This window comes from Tauraco erythrolophus, chromosome Z (genome assembly GCF_009769465.1).
Source record: "Tauraco erythrolophus isolate bTauEry1 chromosome Z, bTauEry1.pri, whole genome shotgun sequence".
Classification (NCBI taxonomy): Eukaryota; Metazoa; Chordata; class Aves; order Musophagiformes; family Musophagidae; genus Tauraco; species Tauraco erythrolophus.
In genome coordinates this window covers 2,387,684-2,410,433 of record NC_141496.1, presented here as the reverse complement: position 1 = coordinate 2,410,433, position 22,750 = coordinate 2,387,684, and the positions used below count along the sequence as shown (strand labels likewise).

At 48.7% G+C, this 22,750-nt stretch overlaps 1 protein-coding gene across 1 annotated transcript; it reads right to left on the bottom strand.

Annotated features, from left to right (window-relative positions):
- Window positions 1–4,598: 4,598 nt before the first annotated feature.
- Window positions 4,599–21,855, bottom strand: MEX3C (mex-3 RNA binding family member C). Its single transcript, XM_086628878.1, has 2 exons — window positions 21,162–21,855; window positions 4,599–6,102 (listed from the first exon to the last, which is right to left on the bottom strand). The coding sequence occupies exons 1-2, from the start codon at window positions 21,853–21,855 to the stop codon at window positions 4,874–4,876; spliced, it is 1,923 nt and encodes a 640-aa protein (XP_086485004.1). The 3' UTR covers window positions 4,599–4,873.
- Window positions 21,856–22,750: the final 895 nt, after the last annotated feature.

The following is a 22,750-nucleotide window of genomic DNA, read 5'->3' as shown; positions in this document are numbered from 1 at the left end:
TGGCTCAATGGCCGCACTCAGAGAGTAGTGGTCAACGGCTCAATGTCCAAGTGGAGACCGGTCACGAGTGGCGTCCCTCAGGGGTCCGTATTGGGCCCGACCCTCTTCAACATCTTTGTCGGTGACGTGGACAGTGGCATGGAGTGCACCCTCAGCAAGTTCGCCGATGACACCAAGCTGTGTGGTGCCGTTGACACGCTGGAAGGGAGGGATGCCATCCAGAGGGACCTTGACAGGCTGGAGAGGTGGGCCCGTACCAACCTCATGAAGTTTAACCAGGCCAAATGCAAGGTCCTACATCTGGGTCGTGGCAATCCCAGGCATAAATACAGACTGGGTGGTGATTGGATCGAGAGCAGCCCTGAGGAGAAGGACTTGGGAGTACTGGTGGACGAGAAGCTCAATACGAGCCGGCAATGTGCTCTTGCGGCCCAGAAGGCCAACCGCGTCCTGGGCTGCATCAAGAGGAGTGTGGCCAGCAGGTCGAGGGAGGTGATTCTCCCCCTCTACTCTGCCCTTGTGAGACCTCACTTGGAGTACTGCGTCCAGTTCTGGAGCCCCCAACATAAGAAGGACATGGACCAGTTGGAGAGGGTCCAGAGGAGGGCCACGAAGATGATAAGAGGGCTGGAGCACCTTTCCTATGAGGACAGGCTGAAAGAGTTGGGGCTGTTCAGCCTGGAGAAGAGGAGGCTCCGGGGTGACCTTATAGCGGTCTTCCAGTACCTCAAGGGGGCCTACAGGAAAGATGGGGAGAGGCTGTTCAGGAGGGCCAGTTATAATAGGACAAGGGGTAATGGTTTTAAAATAGAGGGAGGTAGGTTCAGGTTGGATATTAGGAAAAAATTTTTTACTATGAGAGTGGTAGAACACTGGAACAGGTTGCCCAGAGAGGTGGTGGATGCTCCATCCCTGGAGACGTTCAAGGCCAGGTTGGACAAGGCCCTGAGCAACCTGATCTAGTTGGAGATATCCCTGTTCCTTGCAGGGGGGTTGGACTAGATGACCTTTGAAGGTCCCTTCCAGCCCTAACCATTCTATGATTCTATGATTCTATGAAATTCACTACAAAGAATTCAGAACTGGAGTTTTTTAAGCCCGTGCCTGTCTTGTGCAGCTTTGGAGTAACCGCAGTGCCACTTGCTCTGCTAAACAAAACGGGTTGGAGGAGTTGGGGTTTAAGATGGTTGATGTACATCTAGAAATAACGAGGTTACACCTCCCCACCGCCTGAGGTTTTATGTCTGAGGCCTCTTGCTGCAACACCAAAAACTGCCCCAAGACCCGAGTGAAGTAAATTTGAATACTCTTTGATCTCTTCCCAAGACTTACTATTAAAAAGGCAGTTAAAAAGAAATATTCTGCTCTCCCTCCTCCTGAAGAAACTGAACAGAAAGTTTAGGTTTGAGGACATGAGCTCCAGGGTGGTGGCTTTGAGGACCGCAGGCAGATGCGCAGGCTCTACTGCCTCCGTGCACCCCAGGGATGTTTGGGAAGTTCATGATGAAGGGGTGAAACATCTCCCGCATAAAGTGGCCCTTGGGCACCTAAAATGCTTGGCCAAAGCAGGAGGAATTCAAGTTGGTGCATTGGTGTGTAATGCCAAGAAGGAGCAGCTTTTTTTTTTTTTTTTTTCTTCCCTCTAAAGAATAATCAGAAGTTCTGGCTAAAGACTCAGCAGTACCTCGTCGAATCTACCCTGCTGTGGAGGCCCAAGAGGGGGTCGGTCCCCTTCAATAGCTGCACGGGGAGCAGAGCCCGACCCACTGCCAGGCTGCAGGAATCAGCTGCCGGCAGCGTTTCCAGCGGCGTTTGTAAGTACACACCTTTGAAGCCAGATGGCATTAAAATGCCTTTTGCTGTTAACTGCTGCCAGTCTCCTTCATCCCAGGGCAGATGTCCTGCACATGGATTGGGGCAATCCCAAGCACAAGCACAGGCTGGGCGAACAAGGGATTGAGAGCAGCCCTGAGGAAAAGGACTTGGGAGTGCTGGTGGATGAGAAGCTCACCATGAGCCGGCACCGTGCGCTGGCAGCCCAGAAAGCCAACCGTGTCCTGGGCTGCATCCAGAGCAGCATGGGCATCAGGGCAAGGGAGGTGATTCTGCCCCTCTGCTCTGCTCTCCTGAGAGCCCACCTGGAATACTGTGTTCAGCTCTGGAGTCCCCAACACAAGAAGGACATGGAGCTGCTGGAGCAGGTCCAGAGGAGGCCACAAAGATGATCCGAGGGCTGGAGCACCTCTGCTCTGGAGACAGGCTGAGAGGGTTGGGGCTGTTCAGCCTGGAGAAGGCTCTGGGGAGACCTTCCAGCAGCCTTCCAGTACCTAACGGGGCTACAAGAAAGCTGGGACAGACTTTTTAGCAGGGCCTGTGTCCATAGGACAAGGGGTAATGGTTTTAAATTAAAAGAGGGGAGATTCAGACTAGATGAAGTTTTACTGTAAGGGTGGTGAAACACTGGGACAGGTCGCCCAGAGAGGTGGCAGATGCCCCATCACTGGCAACATCCAAGGCCAGGTTGTACAGAGCTCTGAGCAACCCCATCTAGTGGAAGATGTCCCTGCCCATGGCAGAGGGGTTGGTCTAGATGACCTTTAACGGTTCCTTCCAACCCAAACCCTTCTGTGATTCCTGCTGCTGGCTGATGGTCACGAATGGGAGTGCAGGGAGTTTATCCTGCAGCTGCACTGACACAACTCAGGAACAGAGCTCCTGAGCACCGCACCAAGCTGTGGCTGTGCCCTCTGGAAGACCACAAGCTGCTTTTTAAAAGGCAGCGTGTAAAGCCAGCAATTAATGGAAAACAAGATTCTTTGCACGTGAAGTCACACGGCCACGCCAAGGTCAGGGCTGTGGTGTATTAAGCACTGGGAAACCCCTCTTGGCCAGTGGGTAGGTGGGAGGGAGGTCAACCAGCCCCAGCCTCCATCAGCTGCTCCAAGTGACAACCATGAAGACAGCAGAACATTCGAGTTAATGGAAACAAGTCTTTATTAAGTAACTTTTAATATCAGAAAAATAAACCTCTTATAATTCTCTTTACAGCAAATATATAATATCAGTGCTTTGGCCATCATAAGTTAAAGGCCCTTTATCATAAAATATATGGTTTTTAAACTTTACTGAAATTGAATTCATAATCCCTATGACCTCCCTACATATACATAACAAAAAGTGTAGTAAAATTAGCAAATACTAAACTATATCGATAGTTTTTATCGTTCTTAGTTTGCAGTTTATAGAAATGGTACACGCACCTAACGTCTGTCGACTCCTTGGCTTAGAAAATACAAAATACATGCTCGGTGAACGCTCGCTCGTCCCTACAAGACTGCAGCTAGAGATTAGGTTTCAACACTGACACGTAACTATCCTACAAGCAATTAGAGCATTGAAGTTTTGCAGTACATAATATGCCATCAAGGCAACTCTTATACTGAAAAATCATAAAATAAAAAAATGTTATCTGTAAACTTTTATACGAAATGTAACTCTTCAAGTGGAAATAAAAAATAAATTTTTCTGTATATTTACCTGTTCAGTACACGTATAATTTCTTTTTTTTTTTTATACTGAGAAAAAAAGCTTTGTGTCTTCTCTTGGGAAAATAATGCTTCAAAAACAAGGAAAATTAGAAAAAACCCATCAGAAATCCACTTTGTGTCTTTTGTTTTTGTTGTTGTAATACATGCCAGCACAGATTTGGGAGCGTACTAAGGATGAAAAAGCTAGAAATATCCACAGGTTGAAATGTAAGAAGCACATTCAGAAGACTTTTCTCCTTATGATTGGAAAGACACTTTTGAAATGAAGTAAACTGATTGCAGGGCCACTGTAACAGCTGCTGTCATGAATAATACAAGGGCACATACACAACTCCCCCTTTCTCCTTTTCCTTACTAAAAATAAATACATATTTATATATGTGCAAGACAAATACGGATTGAACATAATGCTTCACATTTTGAACTTTATACTCTTGAAAAGTGTAATTTAAGAACAGCTTGATCGGACTAACGAACGGAATGTCAGCATCCTCGCTGTTAGTTGAAGTATGTGCATCCCAAAGCCCTTACTGAAACGGGATTAAGTCAGCCAGGCTTTTCCACGTTACGTTAGGAAAAGCAGTGGGTAGGAATTCACAAATCGAGATGTACCTGATCCTCTGAACATACTGCCCTCAACTCATCAGGCAAAACAGAGGCGGTGTCGGGCAGCTTCTCTCCGCCCTCCCACCACAGTTCATTATCTGAACCTGCCACTGATGGCAATCTATTTCAATAAATCAAACTACGCTTAAAAAAACAAAAACAAAAAGGTATTTGCAATGCTGAAGAATTACGTGTAAGTTGTCGCATGAAGCAAAAAATTTCCCCAAACCTGTTTTTCAAAACTGGCAGTGTAAAGAAGGCAGCATTGGAAGTGTTGTTTGATATATTGATAATGTCACAAACCCTCCGTGGCAGACAAGTACTTCTGCTTTTAGGCAACGAGGTTCATTGCTGCCAGCACACAGAAGTCAAGCACTTACTAGAGATCCTTTAGAAAGTCTCTAAAATTTATTTTTTTTTTTAAATTTTTATTTTTCAGTTGTGTGATTGATGAAAACTTCTCCTCGTACTGTGCCATAACATCACACCAGATGGATCTCTGCCAAACATGTCGTTTGCTTACACTGAACCAGAGACCACCTAGGCTTAGTGTTACTGTAGCAGCCTTCTGAGAAAGTAGAAATTCATCAACAATTTATTCGTCCTAATCCCAAGAAAGCCCAACAGTCAGAAGTCATTAGGAAGTTTTCTAGGGGGTACCATTACACCCTTCCTTCAAGAGTTTTGTGAAGTCTGTATATAATAATAGCTATCTATATCTAAGAGTGAATTTGGATTGCCTGAGTAACAGCTGTCTGGCAAACGGGACACGACGGCGTTTCCTTTTCACAGATTTTGTTGGCACACTTCATGCAGAAGAGGTTGTGGCCGCAGGGGACCAGGGCCGCGATGACTTCTCTCTCGAAGCAGATGACGCAGTCGTGCTTCTGTCTCGACTCGGGGGGCGAGCTGGAGGTGGAACCGCCGTTGGAAGAAGAATAGCTGTTGGTACCGTTGGAGAAAGCGGGGATGTATATGGGAAGGCCGGCTTGGTGGCCGGTGCTAGGTGGGTCGCTCCTCACTCTCCTAGCGAGCGGGTGATCCAGGCTTTCTGGAAACGTGGGTGACAGGCGAGGCGTGGATGGCTGGCTCCCTCGGTGGTGAGGCTTGGCGTTACTCAAGGTAGGGTCGCTACCAAAGCCGGAGAGCGGGTTTACGGGTTCAAAAGGGGTCCAAATGGTTTGAGAAGGCGTTGGTAGGGAGTCATACGCATGAGAGTCAACCGCGAGGTCTTCCGTGCCCACCGAAGGCAGCGTTTCTCCAAACCAGAAGTTGCCTGTGCTGAACGGACTCGTCGGGCTGAAGTCAGCCAACCTATTGCTTCCAAAATAGGAATCCGTAGAGCCACTTCCCAAGGAGCTGGAGCTGTCGTTTCTATAATTAGAAATCATTCTGGTGCGGCTAGGAGGGACAGGATTAGAAGCAAGCCACACAGAGCCGAGCGCGCCTCCTTCGAAGCTGACATCCGTGCCGTTGTAATGGAAGTCGTTCTCCTCGTTCAGCTCGACGTAGTTCCCGGTACGCATGGCTATATGCATCTCGATCTCCTCGCGCGCGCGGTCGACGTTTTCGGGCATTCCGGTGACTTCGAAGACGGGCTCCTTGTCTCTGCTAGGAGTGACGATGTAGGTGTGGGTCTGCTGCTGGATCCTTTTGATGGTGGCTCCTTTCGGTCCGACCACCAGCCCGACCACGCGGTAAGGCACCCTGACTTGCACTGTCATCTGGCCAGGCAGGTTCGGGCTACACGGCAAACCTCCCAGGGCAGGACCGTTCTTGTTGCGCGACGCTCGGATCATGGAGAAGTGTTCAGCAGCTGAGAGAATTTCCCTTTTGGCCATGGCTACGTCCTCTTTTCGCCCAGTGACGACGAAGACGGGTTCTTCTCCACGAACGGGGGTCTTAATGTAAGTGTTGGTCTTGGCCCTCAGTGCTTTGATTTTGCAACCTGTGTAGAGGAAACACAAGCAAGTTTAGCACGATGCCCAAGTTCAGAAAGTCACAAGAAAGCCACCTATTTGAAGCTGTCAGAGCTCCAAGGGACCGCAGGATGAAACCAAAAGCAGCTGTTTTTAACTCTGCGAGCCTTGCTAAAGAAAGTGGTAACAATTTCTACCTATTATTTCCAGACAGACCTCCGACACACACAGCCACAAACTATTTCAGCGATGTTTCCTGGGCTGTTTTAGCCCATCATCTCCTCAGTTGCTATTAGACGGTGAACAAATGCGGATGGCTTTTTCTCTACGACAGATGTATTCATGGTTATCCTGGAAATACTGGTGCATTTGTATTTTTCTCATTGATTGGGAAACCTTCAGTTATTTCGAAGATCCTGCGAAAGGAGTAGAGGCTCACACCTACATACACTGAGGTCTGCTGAAGCACTAGCCTTTCACTGACAAGCATGACCTAAAAGCAAATTAAACATTTAAAAGTGAGAGAAGGGTCTGTATCACCACCTGCGTAGGATATAGATAAGATTATTGATTTACTGAGAACTCTTCATTTGCTTCCTGTTATTGATAAGTGTTATTTAAACCTTACTCCTCCTTGGGGGGGGGGGGAAGGAGCCACTCCTCGAACTGTCAAGTAGGAGTTCAAGCAGTTTGTTGCATGGAAACAAGGCTTACCACGCAGTATTACGTACCTACGTGGAATTTCTCTTTAACTTGGTAAATACAGCTTGGAAGAGAAGCGAAAAGTTAATGAAATGTTTGCCTTTTGAGTTTTGGAGACTGAATTATAAAATTTGCTGGGACACAGTGGCAGCAGGCTCTTTCCTAAGGGCGCATCAGGCGTTTTGGCACGGTGCCTGGAGAACCACCTTGCACCCATCACAGGACCAGAAAAGCAGGCAGTGCAAAATCAAGGGAGACAAGCGGGTCCAGGACATGCAAGACAGTCTACTGGATTCAGTCACAACTGAATTTAGCCTGTATTAAAGCAAATTCAAAAGTATGTCACGCTAAATGTCATTTTGCAGCAAGCCTCATCTTGAAACAACTATAAGCAATGTTTGCAGATGAACAGTTTTAAGCATCATTTCAATTGCAGAGTGAAATTTGCTCTCGTGTTCCTCATTTACTTTAAATTTAATCTTGTAGAGGCCTGGGTACAGGGCACAGTCTCTCAAAATAGTGTTTTGTTGGTCCCTTGCACCCAAGGTACCACTAGCGATAACAATTTTGCAGTTCAAAAGCCTCTCAAAGATGCACTCTGTTCAAGACTATCTGCAAATAAATAAAAAAAAAAAAAAAGCAAATATGCAGATGCTGGTGTGAACAGAGGGAAGGAAGAGCCACTTCGTGCAGGGCCCCTGCACACAGCAAGGACAAAGGCTGAACACAACAGCTCTTTGTTTTGCCAGGGCACAGCTGGAGAGGAAGTTCATTATCTTCAACAGCTCGTCAGGAGGGCTCTCGGAGGCTCGACCTCCACCAGAACACACACGGAGGAGCACGGGAGGGCTCTCGGCAAGGGATGGCGTGACGCACGGACAGGTCTGCGCAAAGGAGGGGGATGCAGACCCGAAAGCCAAACAAGTAGTTCAGCAAGAGGAGCATGGATTTGCAGGAGAGAACAAACCCATAAGCCTCAACCTCCCACTACGGCCCGCTGAGAAGGGCACTAGTGCTCTTCTAGATAAAAAAAGGGAAAACACAGGCATGGGATGCCTTATGGAAGTAGCAAAGCACACATCCTTTAAAGCCATGCCACTTATAGAATCACAGAATGGTTAGAGTTGGAAGGGACCTCAAAGATCATCCAGTTCCAATCCCCCTGCCACGGGCAGGGGCACCCTCCACTACACCAGGGTGCCCAAAGCCTCATCCAACCTGGCCTTGAACACTGCCAGGGATGGGGCAGCCACAGCTTCTCTGGGCAACCTGTGCCAGTGCCTCACCACCCTCAGAGTGAAAAATTTCTTCCTTAGATCCAATCTAAATCTGCCCTTTTTCAGTTCAAAGCCATTGCCCCTTGTCCTGTCACTACATGCCCTTGTCAAAAGCCCCTCTCCAGCTTTGCTGTAGCCCCTTTAGGTACTGGAAGGCTGCAATAAGGTCACCCCAGAGCCTTCTCTTCTCCAGGCTGAACAGCCCCAATATATTTCCCTGGTCACAGCAGACAGTGGCACCTCACCTGGGCAATTCGCCTTTACTCCCTGTCTCTGTTTGCGTTTCGCCCTCTAAGTACACGCGCTCGCCTGCTCTGCCTCCCATGCCTTCACAGTTACTCGGAAAACACGGTGGGCCCAAACCTTAAACTCACAAAGTGACGTCACAAAATGACGCTGAAGTTTCCACACCCATCAAGCCCTCTTTACGGGAACACCTGAAACCAGAGTCAGCCTCCTGATGCGCATCAATTAAGTAATTCGCGTAAATTGGAGAATACATTGACTCAGTTCCACCTAAATATATATTCTAAGTTCCTAGAAATCAGAGGCAGCATTTAAGCTAATACTAGAGCATCTAGTGTAAGATTTATATATAGAAATATATAGAACTCATGATTATACACCACAATTTGGAGCCTACTTAATTTTAGTTTCCCAAGTGCCTTACCAATTATAGAATCACAGAATGGTTTGGGTTGGAAGGGACCTCAAAGATCATCCAGTTCCAACCCCCCTGCCATGGGCAGGGACACCCTCCACTACACCAGGTTGCCCAAAGCCTCATCCAACCTGGCCGTGAACACTTCCAGGGATGGGGCAGCCACAACTTCTCTGGGAAACCTGGTCCAGTGCCTCACCACCCCCTGAGTGAAGAATTTCTTCCTTATATCCAGTCTAAATCTCCCCTCTTTCAGTTTAAATCCATTGCCCCTTGTCCTATCACTCCACACCCTTGTCAAAAGTCCCTCTCCAGCTTTCCTGTATCCCCTTTAAGTACTGGAAGGCTGCAATAAGATCACCCCGGAGCCTTCTCTTCTCCAGGCTGATCAGCCCCAACTCTCTCAGCCTGTCTCCATAGCAGAGGTGCTCCAGCCCTCGGATCATCTTCGTGGCTTCCTCTGTACTTGCTCCAGCAGCTCCATGTCCTTCTTGTGTTGGGGACCCCAGAGCTGAATGCAGTATTCCAGGTGGGGTCTCAATTCTTACAGTTTACATTTTAGACAGGACTTTCCTGATGTTTTAGAAACTCAGACCAAGTTACAAGTCTGCAGCTTCAGCTTCCTCCCCCATTTCAGCTGCAGACTTCCAGAGATTGCTATGCCAGAGCCACATTTCCAAACCACTCTTGTGTGAAGAATAGCCTTGTCCTGTTTCTTCCTCAGGCTGCAGAATGGCATGGACCAAGGTGGGCAGAGCTTTTAAGATGAGTCCCATACCTAGAAAGCAGAGGCCAAACGCTGCCTCAGCTCCCTGCAGCCACAGAATAAGACTTCTAAACATCAGAAAGCTGGCTTCAACAGAACACTGGCTCCACAGACCGCCAAGGGCAGCTTCATCTGAATCAACAAGGTCTCAAACTTCATCTGAAACGTCAGAAAGAAGTGAAGAGAGCTGCCACATACGAAACCAAACATTTCCGAATGAGTCGATACCTGCTGGGTTTTGTTTGCAAGGAGTGCTGGAAAACCCCACACCTGACAGTCACACCACAACACAAGGTCAGTAGCCCATTGTGCCACTCCAGGAGGATGATCATTCTATTTGCTTTTACTCAGCTGCTCTGGTTTCCCACCCTCCTCCCATTAGTCACTACCGAGGTGATGATATGAAGCATGGCCGGTCCCATCCCCTCTCTGACAATTCCCAGCATCCAGAGGCACTGCGGCCACGATGACATAAGGTCGGCCAGCTATGAAGTCATGTGGCCACGGGATGAATCAAGAAGTTTCCCAATCTGCTGAGCTCAGGCACAGAAAGACAAAGGAAAACAAAAAATACACTGCCTCACACTTCTGCAACAAATCATCGGATCGTTGTACCCAGGATTTTGAAGTACGGAGATAAAGAAGCCTGAAGAGGGGAATTCTAGGCTGGAAATCCAATTTAATCAAAACTGTCAAAGTAGTTTTAGTTTTGGTATGACAATGGAATTCTATTCAAGTTACCATACTTGGTTCAGCAGTATAAGCATTCCTGAGCAGCACGCTCAGCCACAAGCACATACTGACACAGTTAAAGCAAAACCTTTCAGTTTTTCTTTTATTTAGGCAAAGACTTCGGACTCGCCAGCCCAGGCACCTGAGGAGGAGGGGAGCCCGTTCTGAGCGCTGCAGGCAGTGCTCATCCTGTGCCAGCCCATTTGCATCATTCTGCTCAAGCCTCCTCCCCATTTTTCCCTTAAGAGGATTATTTGGCTAAACATTTTAAATACACTATGAACATTATACTCCCCAAGAAACTTAAGCACAGCTCTGAAGGAATTCTTTACCTCATATGCTACCAGTTCTAAATGATGACATATTTCCTTATAAAAAAAAAAGCTGATAGGAAGACAGATTTTTTTTTTTTTTTTTTTACCTCCTTGAAGTGAGAGTCAGACACAGCAGCCACAGCGCCCGCAGCCCTCACCCATCACACAGTGACAACCAGCTCAGCCCCGACTCCGACTTTCACCTTCCATCACCGCTAACAGGATGAGACACATCACACCCAGTCTCAGGACACTCACTCCAGGAGGGAAACTCCCCAGCTGAGCTGGCAGAGGCCGGCGACCGCAGCAGGAACGCGGTGCGTGCCTGCCTCGCACCACGCCAGCCGACCTGCTGCTGAGAGCCAAGAACCACCCGAAAAACCATCCCACGTATTCCTCCTCTGCACAGCCACAGCGGCAGCCCAGGAGAAACGGCACCTTCCCCCCCGTTTCTTTCTTCTGCTGAATTCACTTCAACATCACGCCAGGAATGGGATATGGATTGATTTACAGATGAGGATCCCTTCGTGGCGCGGCCTCTTCCGAACAGCTATGCCAGGGGAAGGGAGTCCCTCATTCTCCTGACTACCAACATTAGCAAACCCCAGGGATACGCACCTCGTACCTACGTTCCTCCTGCAGCTCTTGCCAAGCACTGTGAAACTGGAGTTCAGGCACGCACGGGAATCCAAACCTTCTTATCATCACCTTTGTTTAACCTTGCATCCCCAATTACATAGGTCTTTGGGAAAAAAAAAAACGAAAAAATATCTAAATAGAAGCCTCGAAGTCACGGTGGGTGAAAATTCAGTGAACAGCCTCTCTGAACCACAATCAAAGGACAATACCAGCTTGTTCTCCTTCCCTGCTCCTGCCAAGTACCTAGCTAAGGGGATCAAAACTGAGAACCTCCTGCAGCTCTTTAGACACACAAATCCTGTGGGAAGACACCAGTGCTGCCCAGCCTGTCAGAGCAGCAAGCAGGGTGAAGTTGCGCCAGCACCAAACTCATCTCTTCTGAAGGTGGCAGGGCTGGTGTGCAGCCCTGACCAAACCTGGCGTCCCCAACCCAGCCCAGCCACAGGAGAGCCACTGGCAAAGCAAAGACCTGGCAGCTTGGCCTCCAGAGCTTGTTAGCACTAAAAGAGAGAGCCACAGTTCACAGGAACGTATTTGTCAGTCGCTTTGCCGTTCGTTATCTGATGAAGGGCAATACTGTATTCCAGCCTCCGCTCTGAACGTGGTCTTGAGCACTGCGACCACTGATTTTTGTAGCACACCAATACCAGGTAAGGAGGTGATGACAGGATAATGAGTGACATCAACCTGGAACCATGGGCTGCTAGCAGAGCCGTGGCTAACTCCTTGCCTAGAAAGTAAGGGCAGGGTCTGGGAAGTCCCTGCGGACCCCCAGGGGATGGCACAGCACCACTGGGCATGCCAAGGAGACAGGGGACTGCACAGGGATTTGTTTTCCACAAACCTGCAGCTGTTGTGTACGGACACAGCTTCAAAGGTCGAGTCTGTTAAGCTGGCACAGCCCTTATTTCATCGCTAGGTCTCCACAAGCTTTTAAGTGGAAAGCAGGAACTCCTGCAGCTAAGGTAATGAAGGATTTGCAGAGACTGAAACACTGGACGACACCAACAGCTGCTGGGTCTGCAGAGAGTAACACTGCCCACCTGATCAACAAGCAAAGAAAAATTAATCTACCTCATTAAGAGTAACAGCTCTATGTCTTTTTCAGAAGAGCTCCTCGTTCCCACTGGTGGTACAAGATGCATTCTTCTGCTTGAACATACACAGAGCTTCCTCTCACTGGTGACAGGGCTAAAAATGCCTATCCAGTTTGTGATTATGCAGTAGAAAACTGGTATATGCCCTGTTTATTAAGCACACAGACATGAAGCTGCATTGGGACAGAAAACGAAATCCTACTCTAAACTGTTTAATGGTTTAAACCCCTTTAAGCAGGCTAGGTACACAAGAAAGTTAAAACTAGAACGTTTTCGGCACTTCACTGGATTATTAAAGTAATTAAACACTACCTGTGGCCTCATGAGTTCATAGACTGACTCTGGTTACTGTCACCTTTCACCTAAGATCAATTAGTTCATCTCACACCTTGCTTCTTCTCAAGGACTAGAAAGTTTCAACTCGTGACATTTTTTTTCAGCTGGCTGTTGAATAGTTAGTTGATTCAAGGAAGATGAAGAAAGTAATTTCTCTGCACTTGCAGAAGACGCTGACCTGCAAAAAACCCTACATCTACGTACTCAGGCAGCTATTTCCCCTCCAGTATTTCAGTTTTAGGAATGAAGGCTGTAAAAATATTGCTTCTAAATTTCATTTTTGAACAATTTTTAAGAGACAGCCTAAACTTGGATAATATTATCAAATAGCATTTTTTGAAAGCAAATTTTCACTTACTGTCATTCAGCCTTCTCTACAGCCAGAGGTAAGCCAAGAGACACCTCAGCTCAGAGAACAGCATCCACCCCGAAGACAGGACTAGACCAACCACAAACAGCTTCGACAGCTCCCTATTAGCATTCTATAGTACAGATAATAGTCTGACCACTATGTGGGTTAATTAGCTGGTAAGATTAGGGCTCCCATGTGACAAGTGGACACGACACATGCCAGAGAGCTAACAAATACGAATACACCGAGAGATGGGCGCAGCTTGCAGCTGGGATTTGCTCGAGCTTACGGAGCAGGTCACCGGCAGGTTTGGAAAGAGAAGACGACAGTCCCTGAAGAAGAGAGCAGGCTAACTACTTAAATGGGGACAGGGATGCACACAGCTTTTAAGCAACAGCTGTTTCATTCACGTAACAAACCAAAGCAATCTCCTCCCTGGTGGTACCCAAGCCGTGTCTCCTTGGAGGTAGCCACTTGAAACACACATGTAGAGTTGTGAAATTAATGTTCCTGGATACAGGCTTTTCCCACAGGCTACTCAAGCACTACTATGTGCTCCTACTCTTCATCAGGTTGTATTTTTCAGATGAAATGTTCTCTTTATCACAGTAGGGATGCTCCATAATGAGAACCCACCAAGCCGAGCTGCTGCTCAAATTTATGACCCAAGACATCATTCTGTTACCCAAAACTCAGTAACAAAGTCCTGGCTCTCCGCTCTAGAGTGTAGCTGTATTAATGGTTTCAGACAATAGCTGTACAAGAATAATAACCATCTTTCACTTCTAACTATAATGACACTAAAACAAGCAATGCTACAAGTAGGTACACTAGTGAGTAAGTGTAGAGGAGAAAGAACCACTTGGTCAGCCACTCTGATAAAGTCGTTCCAAGAAAAGGAAAGATAACACACAGGTCTTACAAGAAAAAAAAAAAAATTAGGGCATTTTATACCAACGACATTTTTGCCTGCCTGCTGGCCCCTTCATTGACTTACCACTGCAGTCAAAGGCTTTTAGTTAAGTTGCAGCCACCAAACCCCTCTGCCTGCCTGTGGAACATGTCCATACGACTCACGCTATGTATAGCCACCAAGACTGCTCCCATTATAATTCCATCACGCTCACCCAGTTCTGAGGAGCAACTGACCACTTACTTTACACATAAAAAAATACAAAGTATGAATGGTAAGGTGATACATGACTTTCCTGCTTATCCACCTGGAACTGCAGAAAGGTTTTTAGACAAGATACTTTGCAGACAAGCGCCTCAAGCTTGAGTGCACCAGATGCTGGTGCCACACAGGCTCAGGCTTATCAAGGAAGGAGGACAACCTGGAGAGCTCAAGTACCTTAACCAAAAGCCAAGGAGTCACGGTCAAGCACTTGGCTGTGCCAGACCACAGGGAGCAGGACTTTGTTTGGCCCTACTGCTGCTGAGATAATGGATGGGAAAAGAAGGGAGCTTTTGGAGTCTCTGATGATGCTGGAGAAAGCTTCCCAAAGGAAGGCTGCTCACAAACTCCCAGCAACATTTCCCTCTTCTGGAAAAGAAAAGTCTTGGTTCAAGAACCATGTACAAACTCTTTCTTTGCGATTTCTTAGGTATTATCAATCTATCAATCGATTTATATATTGGTCCAGTACAAAACGCAGTAGTCAGCCTGCACACTATATGCTGGGCTGGGACAATCCATCAAATCAGCAATTGCACAGGCAGAGGAATATTCCAATTCCCAAGACAGATGGCAACTCAGTAAACAAGTCAGATGCAGAAAAAGAGCCAGAGGGCAGCAACTTGTATAATTAATTACTCGCACTACTGCAGCACCAGGACTAAGGTAGCAGCTGCTGCGCAAAATCAGAAAGATATGCTAGTAGAAAAGCCATAGTTATAAGAGAGGGAGTATGTCCAAAACCAAAATGGCTACAGGAAAAAAAGCTGTTTTCATTAAGAACATTGATCTACTGAATCAAACAGACAGGCGTGAGCAACAGTGCTGGGAAACCTGACCTGCACAAGACAGACCTTAAAAGGGACCACCATCTAATGCCACGCAGCATATCAAGACAGCCAATAAAAGGAAGATTGCAAAAAACGACACAAATCTTCACCTACACCAAATCCCTCATTCCAAAACGCTGCTAGAGCTGTTTCCATACACAAAATTCTACAGTACCTTGTCAGAAGCGAAATGAATCAGAACATAAAAAGTAAGAGATACTGTGTCTTTGCTCAAAGGAGCAGCAGAGAACTTAGACCACAGAATTACTGACTCACACCAGTGAAGGAAACTGAGTTCTTGGATGCTGGCAAGAGCTCACGAACTTAAAGGAACACCTGAAAGAAAGAAAATGAAGACATTCTTAAAAAGTAACTGAAATTGGAAACAAATGCTTAATTTAGAGCTTTTTGGCCTTTTGATTAAATGAAAGTGTTCAGTGTGCTCAGCAGACTTTTTTTTTTTGTTACAAGCTTGCAACCTTATCCCTGTTGATTTTTTTTTGCCTGCAAGGGGGAATTGGCCCTGTGGAGTAGAGGTATTCCATCAAAAATAAGCTTAAGACCTTCGAGACATCCAATGCTTTGTTTAGAACAAAGTTTCTCTTCCAGAAATTCAGACCACAGTGTACTAGAAGAGAGAGTTAACAGGGGCTAGGATGGGGAAGCACACAACATCTGACTTTACTAACAGCTTAAAAAATTCACTGCCAGCTTCTCATGCCACAGACAGGTTAACACGGTGCAGTTGGGAAGCGCATTAATCAGGATTTCTTTTGTATGTCATAAACTCAAAAAAAAAGATGCTCTTTCAGAACGCAGCGATTTTACACGAAAAACAAAAGGATCAGAGGATTAGAAAATAGCATTTCGTGTCGTGAGATTTTTATTAATTTCAGCTCCATCCGAAGACCTTACTTATGCAGGTATTCACATGTCAAAACCTACAGAATTTCTGGCAGACTGCACAAAGAGAAAAACCTCTCGAGCGTGCCCCGTGTTCGGTGTGCTTCCCACCCAACACTCCAGACAAGAGCAGCGTTTGTGACCGAGGATTTACGATCTCAGCTGGAGAACCTGCACCCTTCTGACCCTCTGGAGCTGGACCTTTACACGGCACAAACGACAAACAGCAGAACTGAAATTACGTTTGTCACCCAGAACCACGGCAACAGGCCACTGAAACTTCAGCAGCGGTTCGGACTGTGCCAGGACCCGGTCTGCTCACGTGTTTCAGTTCCTGGAGCCCCAGGGTCTAAAAACAACGAGTCTCCGACTTCTTGGAAAAGTAGCTGTTATATTGGATTTCAGCAAAAAGCTCAAGTTTTCTTTTGGTCTTTAGAACAAGCCATTTCATAGAGCATTTAAAAACCTGCTGGCCGTAGAAGACGCAAAAAAAAAAATTATGTGAAGCGTACCTGCCTTTCCAGCTTTCACTCAAGTTAGCTGAACCTGTGGACTTTGCTGTCTGTGGCAATCAACTGACACAGATACGTGATTACTTCAGCCACGCAAGGGGAACGAGAGGGAAAATCTTAAGAACCCAGTTTTAAGAAAAAACAGTACGCAATTCAGACTATGCTTACGCTGACTGCTTCTTACAGATCAGCAATTAATAACCAGCAAAGTATCATTGCTAATTCAGTAACGTTATCACAACACATTGAGACATAAAACCAGCTCTTTTTGAAAGGACTGTCATTATCCTGCCATAGGACATCCATGTACTGCACTCAGCTAATACAACTATTTGCTCCAGGATTGTTTTAGCACTGTTCGCACCCTTCGAGAGTGATAGCTACTGTTTTTATTTGGCTCTTCAGCTATGCTAGATGGCTATCAGCTACCAACTTATTAGAATTACAGGTTTGTTTCAAGTTACAGGCCTCTTTCAAGCAAAGTAATATTTTGCTCAAGAGCCCACATTCAAAAGCAAAGAGCAAAAAGGAGTCAGAGATCATTAAATATGCATAAAAATGTTATTTTAGTTGCAAGGCTGTCTCACATAAAACAGATCTGCCATTATCAATTTAATCAGTGAAATGGGATGACATCACTCCTCCTCTTAGTCATCTGGGGTTTGAAGACTGCCCTGCCCGTTTTAAGTTCCGCAGCCATCATCTGAACTATTCTTGCTGAAGAAGGAGAAGCATCCAGCTCTAGAGTTAGGAAGTGGCTCCAACTCGAGTGATGTCTTAGGGAGAAAAAAAACACTGTTGTCAGCTCCATTGTGGACACAAACACTCGGAAAATCACGTTACTTGGAGAGTCACAACACTGGAATGCATTAGCAAATACATTCCAGCAATCATTATCTGAAGATAGTCAATACACTCAGGGATGCGGCATCTCTCTACAGGACAGACTTTTGTCCCTTCCAGCATCTTTCAGGTTTTCTGTTCACGTCTTCAGATACCACCCCTCTTTTTGCATAATTCAAAACAGCTTCTTGTGTTCAAACATGTATTTTTTAATTTTTTTTTTTAGTGTAAAGAAAGTATCGGGGGGCACTGAAGTTAAAACTGTCCAACCCTTCTCAAGGCTCACCAGGCCATGGCAGGATTGTCACAGAAATTCACCACCACCAGCTCTGCGTACGGGCAACAGTTTTCAGGTGATCCACAGCAGACTTTTCCAAGTCCTGCACATGATTTAGAGATTAAAATAAAACCTTCCAACTTAGTCCTCCAGAAGTTTTTTGTTTTTTTTTTTTTTTTTAAGTCTGGATACATGTTTATATAATTTTGGGTATACGCCCTATGCCAGCTTTTCTCGGGCAAACAAGGTCACCTCCTCAGCAATGCAGCCTTCTTGCTACCGCTTCTCAAGAACGGTCTCTCCAGCTTGCTTTATTTTTTTTTTTTTAAACCAAAGCAACTTTGTGCATGCAGGGTTTTTAGCTGCTGACAGGAAAGGAAGCCAGTTTTCTGATCAGCACGATGACTAGCAACTTACTGAAGGCTGGATTCAACAGCTAGTTCAAATTCATACAGGAAGCCTGTACAATGCCATGAATGGAATCTAGTTTTCCTGGCTCCCAGTCACATGCCTTAACAGGAATAAAAGGATACAAATATATTTTCCTTTGTTGTTCACCTTTGAGACTCTTCCACTTCAAAGACTACAAAGAATTATACTACACTATGCCAACCAGCATCTGTCACCTTCATTTTTTTTGGGGGGAAAAGGGGAATAAGAAAAGGTTGAGAACATTTGAGATCTAAAAAAACCCCAACAGCAAAACCACCCCAGAAAACACCAGATTTCAGAAATACTGCAGTTGTTTTTTTTGTTTTGGTTTAAGAACGAACATTTACTATTCACTGAAGAAAATCTCACTTAAGCCTTTTCCAGTGCTTTTCACAGTGATGTAAACGCTTCCAGTAGCAACACGTTAAAATACTGTCACAGTAAACCAGCAGCCTCCAACGTAGTTTCTCAAGAAAACCATCAACCACAAGGTACGTTTTGGGCACTCCACGCCCTCTACAGCCGCGACATCCCACATCTGTGCACAGCTTCCAGCACAGATTTGTCTAAGCTCAGTACCCACGTGGGAACCTGCAATACAGTGACCCCGAGTGCGGCTGTGGGAACTCCACTCCACTGCCTGAAGTGCTGTATTTATTTTGGAAACCTGCACATAATTGAAAAAAAAAAAAAAAAAAAACCAAACCCAAAATGTTAAATACAAGCACAGCAAGGTTTTTGCTTGTTTACAGCTCTCTTGGGAATCAGGGGCTCCTTCAGTTTGATAAACAGTGTCTGGAGATTCTCTTCATCTGCGCAAAAAATTAAATTTGGATAAAGAATACCGTGGAATTCCGGTTACCATTACTCTTTCAGTTAGGGGGTTAGGACGTAAGGATAAACATGCTTTCAGACACAGCAGTGAGGCCTCCAGGAAAGCCCAGATCAAACTCAGCATTCCTGGTATTTCAGAGCTGATGTTTTCGGGCTGCAGACATTTCAAGTTCTTTTTATACCTCATGAAGACGGCAACAGAAAGAACATAAGCTTAATCTTTATGAAAATCCACCAGAAGTAACATTCCAATTACATAATTAGGTACTAAATCATTACAGCACAGAGGAGTCTGGCACAAAACTTAAGCTGAATCCGTCCAAGATAATGCAACCAGCTGGTTACGATGTGTGCTAGGAAGAGAATAGGCAGTATCTTCCTTTTCAGAGAGACCAGAACCATCGGCAAAGGAGGTGGCTCCAGCCAGACCAAGCTGCACGACAGCTGAGGACACCTTGCTGGGCTAGAGCCCAGGCACATGCAAAGCAGGTGGTTGAGAGAGCAAGAGGCTCTAGCCCACGCAACGAGCCAGCACAGCTCTGGGCCATAAAAGGAGACGCAAGGACTAGTATTTCTAAGAAATTTGACAAATATTCAGTGGAACGAACACAACCTACGTAAGTCGGTCTGAGAGTTTTGAATGAGAGTTTTGAGGGACCTCCTTACGCAAAGCTTTCACACAAATGTATTTGGCAACCGTTTTTTTTTAAGCTCTCCTTGCACTCCTTGTGCTCCTTCCTCGTTTGTAGCCCTAATTCTTTTCATGACACAATCCCTCTCTGCTGAGGCTAAATATTTTATCACAAGCCAAACAGTGTGACATCAGATAAGAAATAAAAGCAGAAGCAGCTAATGAACTCTTCAGGAACAACGATCCGATTTTTAATGCAAACTCCATTATCTTGTTTTTAAGCGACTGAGAGTACTGAGAAACACACTACAGGGAACAATCCTGATCTGGTGGAGAATAAACACGGCAGCTTAATCGGCCCTCAAAGCCCAATAGTTTGCATTTCTCTTTTAGAGGATTGTAGCAATAACTGTTTTCAGTTCTGTATTCCATCTCCCCCCCCGCCCGCCATCCCTGATGACACATGGGCAAAGTCTCAAGACATTCAAACCCTCTTTCTTGGAAAAAGGTATTTTCTGCTTCTAAACAGAACAGATCAGACTTGCCTGCATCAGAGGATGCCATCTGCTAATTTCTGCAGCACAGACTTTGGTTCTCCTGTGACACACCCAGCAAAAAAGCCCACCCTTGACTGCTAAAAGCCTAAAATAAATGTAAGAAGAGAAAACAAAAGTCTGCCCAAGCACTGGCACTGAGTGGATGTTTCTTCAGTACCACATTGCTTTAGACCGATTTTACTGTTTCTTCCATGCTCAAGGAAAAAGAAAAGAAACAGAAGCCACATTGATGCAGAGGGACCAGACAGCACAATCACTCCTTAACCGAGCCGATCAGTAAAGGAGACACACCACCCCCACACCAACACAGAGCAACACCAAAAGGGAAGAGGAAGAGAGCGGCGACAACTTCGTCATCTGCATTTCCACACCTACACTTGACACAGCTCGGTCCTTCTCTTGGTACACAAAGGGTGCTTTTAAAAATCAGGGTCACTGCCAGAAAGCTGGTGTGAAACGTCATCTTCCTAACTCCTCCAAGCAGGGCTCCTACCAGACCACACGAAAGGCCAACAGCGAACATGACATCACCGATGTGACCTCATTGTAACGGCGTAACCGAGACCCACAAAGCGCAGCAACAGCCATCAACAGGAAGCCACGACCCAAGCAGAAAGACAAGGGCTTTCACACGGACAAGGGCTGCACGTGGCTCCTTCCTCCACCTCGCTGGCTCCTGAGGTCCCACCTTGTCCCAGCGAGCACCGCGGAGAGCTGTCGGAAGGGTGTCAGCCCACACCCTGCTCTGCAAGGCAAGCAAGTTAAAAAGTCCTTCATCCAACAGTCTCTGTAAAGGACGGTCCAAAGTTCCTACAATGAAAAGCGGCTTCTCACCGAGGACCACAAGCCGAGCGTCACTGCAGACCAAACCCTGTGCCAGCACCTCCCTGGGCACGGTATAAACCGTGCTCTACAGCTCGAACTAAAGCCCACTGAAGGTCCCAGCTAACCCAGCGCTCGCTCCCACCTCTCGGCTTCTCCAGCGGGGCCGGCCCGGTGCCAGCACCGTGCGCCCCGCGGGGAGCCCCGGGTCCGGGAGAGGGGCTCCGAGCTGCTAACGGAGGGTCTCCTCCGGCCGGCACCGAACGGCCGCACCCCGGGGGCGGACGAGGAGCCCCTGCCACGTACCCTCGGGGAACGGCGGCAGCCCCAGCTCCGAGCCCCCCGCCCGCGGCTGTCCCCCCCCCCCCCCCCCCCCCCCCCCCGGTGCCCCGCTCACCCTGGCGGCCCACGATCTCGGCCACATGCTCGGAGCTGGGCACGGGCACGCACTCGGTGGTGTTGACGCTCTTTCGGCGGAGCAGGGCCGCCTGCTCGCCGTTGAGGCCCGCCGGTCTCCCGCCGCCGCCCAGGCCGCCGCCGTAGGCGTGGGACAGCATCGCCGCCATCATGCCCCGAGCACCGTCCGCCCGGCGGAGCGCCCCCGCCGCCGCCTCCTGCGCGTCGAAGGAGGGCGAGAGCAGGACGGAGCCCAGCGCCGGCAGCGGCGGGAGCGGCTGGCAGGGCGAGGAAGGCGAGGAGATCAACAGCAGCCCCGTCGGATTGTCCTCTTCCTCTTCCTCGTCGTCTTCTTCGTCCTCGTCCTCATCCTCCCCCGCCAGCAACTCCTCCTCCTCCTCCTCCTCCTCCAGCTCCAGGTCTCCCTCGTCCCTCGCCGCCTCCTCCTCCTCCGCCCCGCCGGGCCCCGGCTCTCCGCGGGGGTCGGGCGGCGGCGCCAAGCCCGCCTGCCGCCGCCGGGCCGCCCCTGCGCCGCCCGCGGGCAGGCCGCGGTCGCCGAGTCCGAGGCCGGCGAGGCGCTGCTGGAGCAGCAGAAGCGGCGGCGGGTGGGGAGGCAGGCGCGGCGGCTCGGCGGCGGGCTCGGCGGCGGGGCGGGGAGGGGGGGGGGAGGCCGCGGCGGCCCTACCGCTCGGCATGGCGGGGGCGATGCGGCGGGCCGGGCCTAGCGCTGCGGGACGGCCATGCCGTGGCGGGAGCCGGGCTCGGCGGGCGCTGCCGGGGCGCAGAGGTCGCGCTCCTCAGAGGGCCTTTTGTCCCATGGCGCTCCCCTCGGCGGCGGCGGCGGCCGCGGGCGGCGGCGGCGGGTGCCGGGACGGGGACGGGGAGGGGGGGGGGGGAAGAGAGCGGCGGGGAGGGGGAGGAGGTGGCGGTGGCGCGGCCCCGCCCCGCCGCGGCCGCCGCCGCCATTGGGCGGCGGAGCCGGTTCCTGGGCGGGGCCGGGGGTGGGCGGGAGCGGGGCGGGGGGCGCCGCCGTTCGGCCCCTCAGGCGCGGTCCGCCGAGGCGGCTGTGAGGCGGAGCAGCGGGGTGATGGCGGGTTAAATTCACCCGCCCTGCTGAGACGGGTGGCAGCCCAGAAAACGGTAAAAAAAAAGAAAAAAGAAAAAAAATCCGAAGCCTTTAAGGGATGCCCCCCCCCCCCCCCCCTCCGCCCGCGCTCGGTGCGCGCTTCCCGGCTGAGGCGAGGAACTCCGGCCAGTCGGCGCCGTGCGTCCCAGTCACAGGTGGGAGTTCTCGGGCGGAACGTGAGGGAACTCGTTTGAAAATCTGGCGGCCGGTGCCGCGGAGTGCCGGGAAGGAGAACGGGCTTCTTGACTCCCCGGTGAAATGGCGGCCCCAGAGGGGGTGGGCTGAGGGGAAGGCCGCCAGCTCCTGTGAGGTGTGCCGGGGGGCAGCCCCGGGGGGACGCGGTTCAGCCCGGCCGGCAGCGGAACGCCTCAGGCTCTCCCACCCCGGGCAAGGGGACGGGAATTAATGGGAAAAGGGAAGGGGACGCGTGGGTTGAGGTAAGAACAATTTAATAACACAAGAAT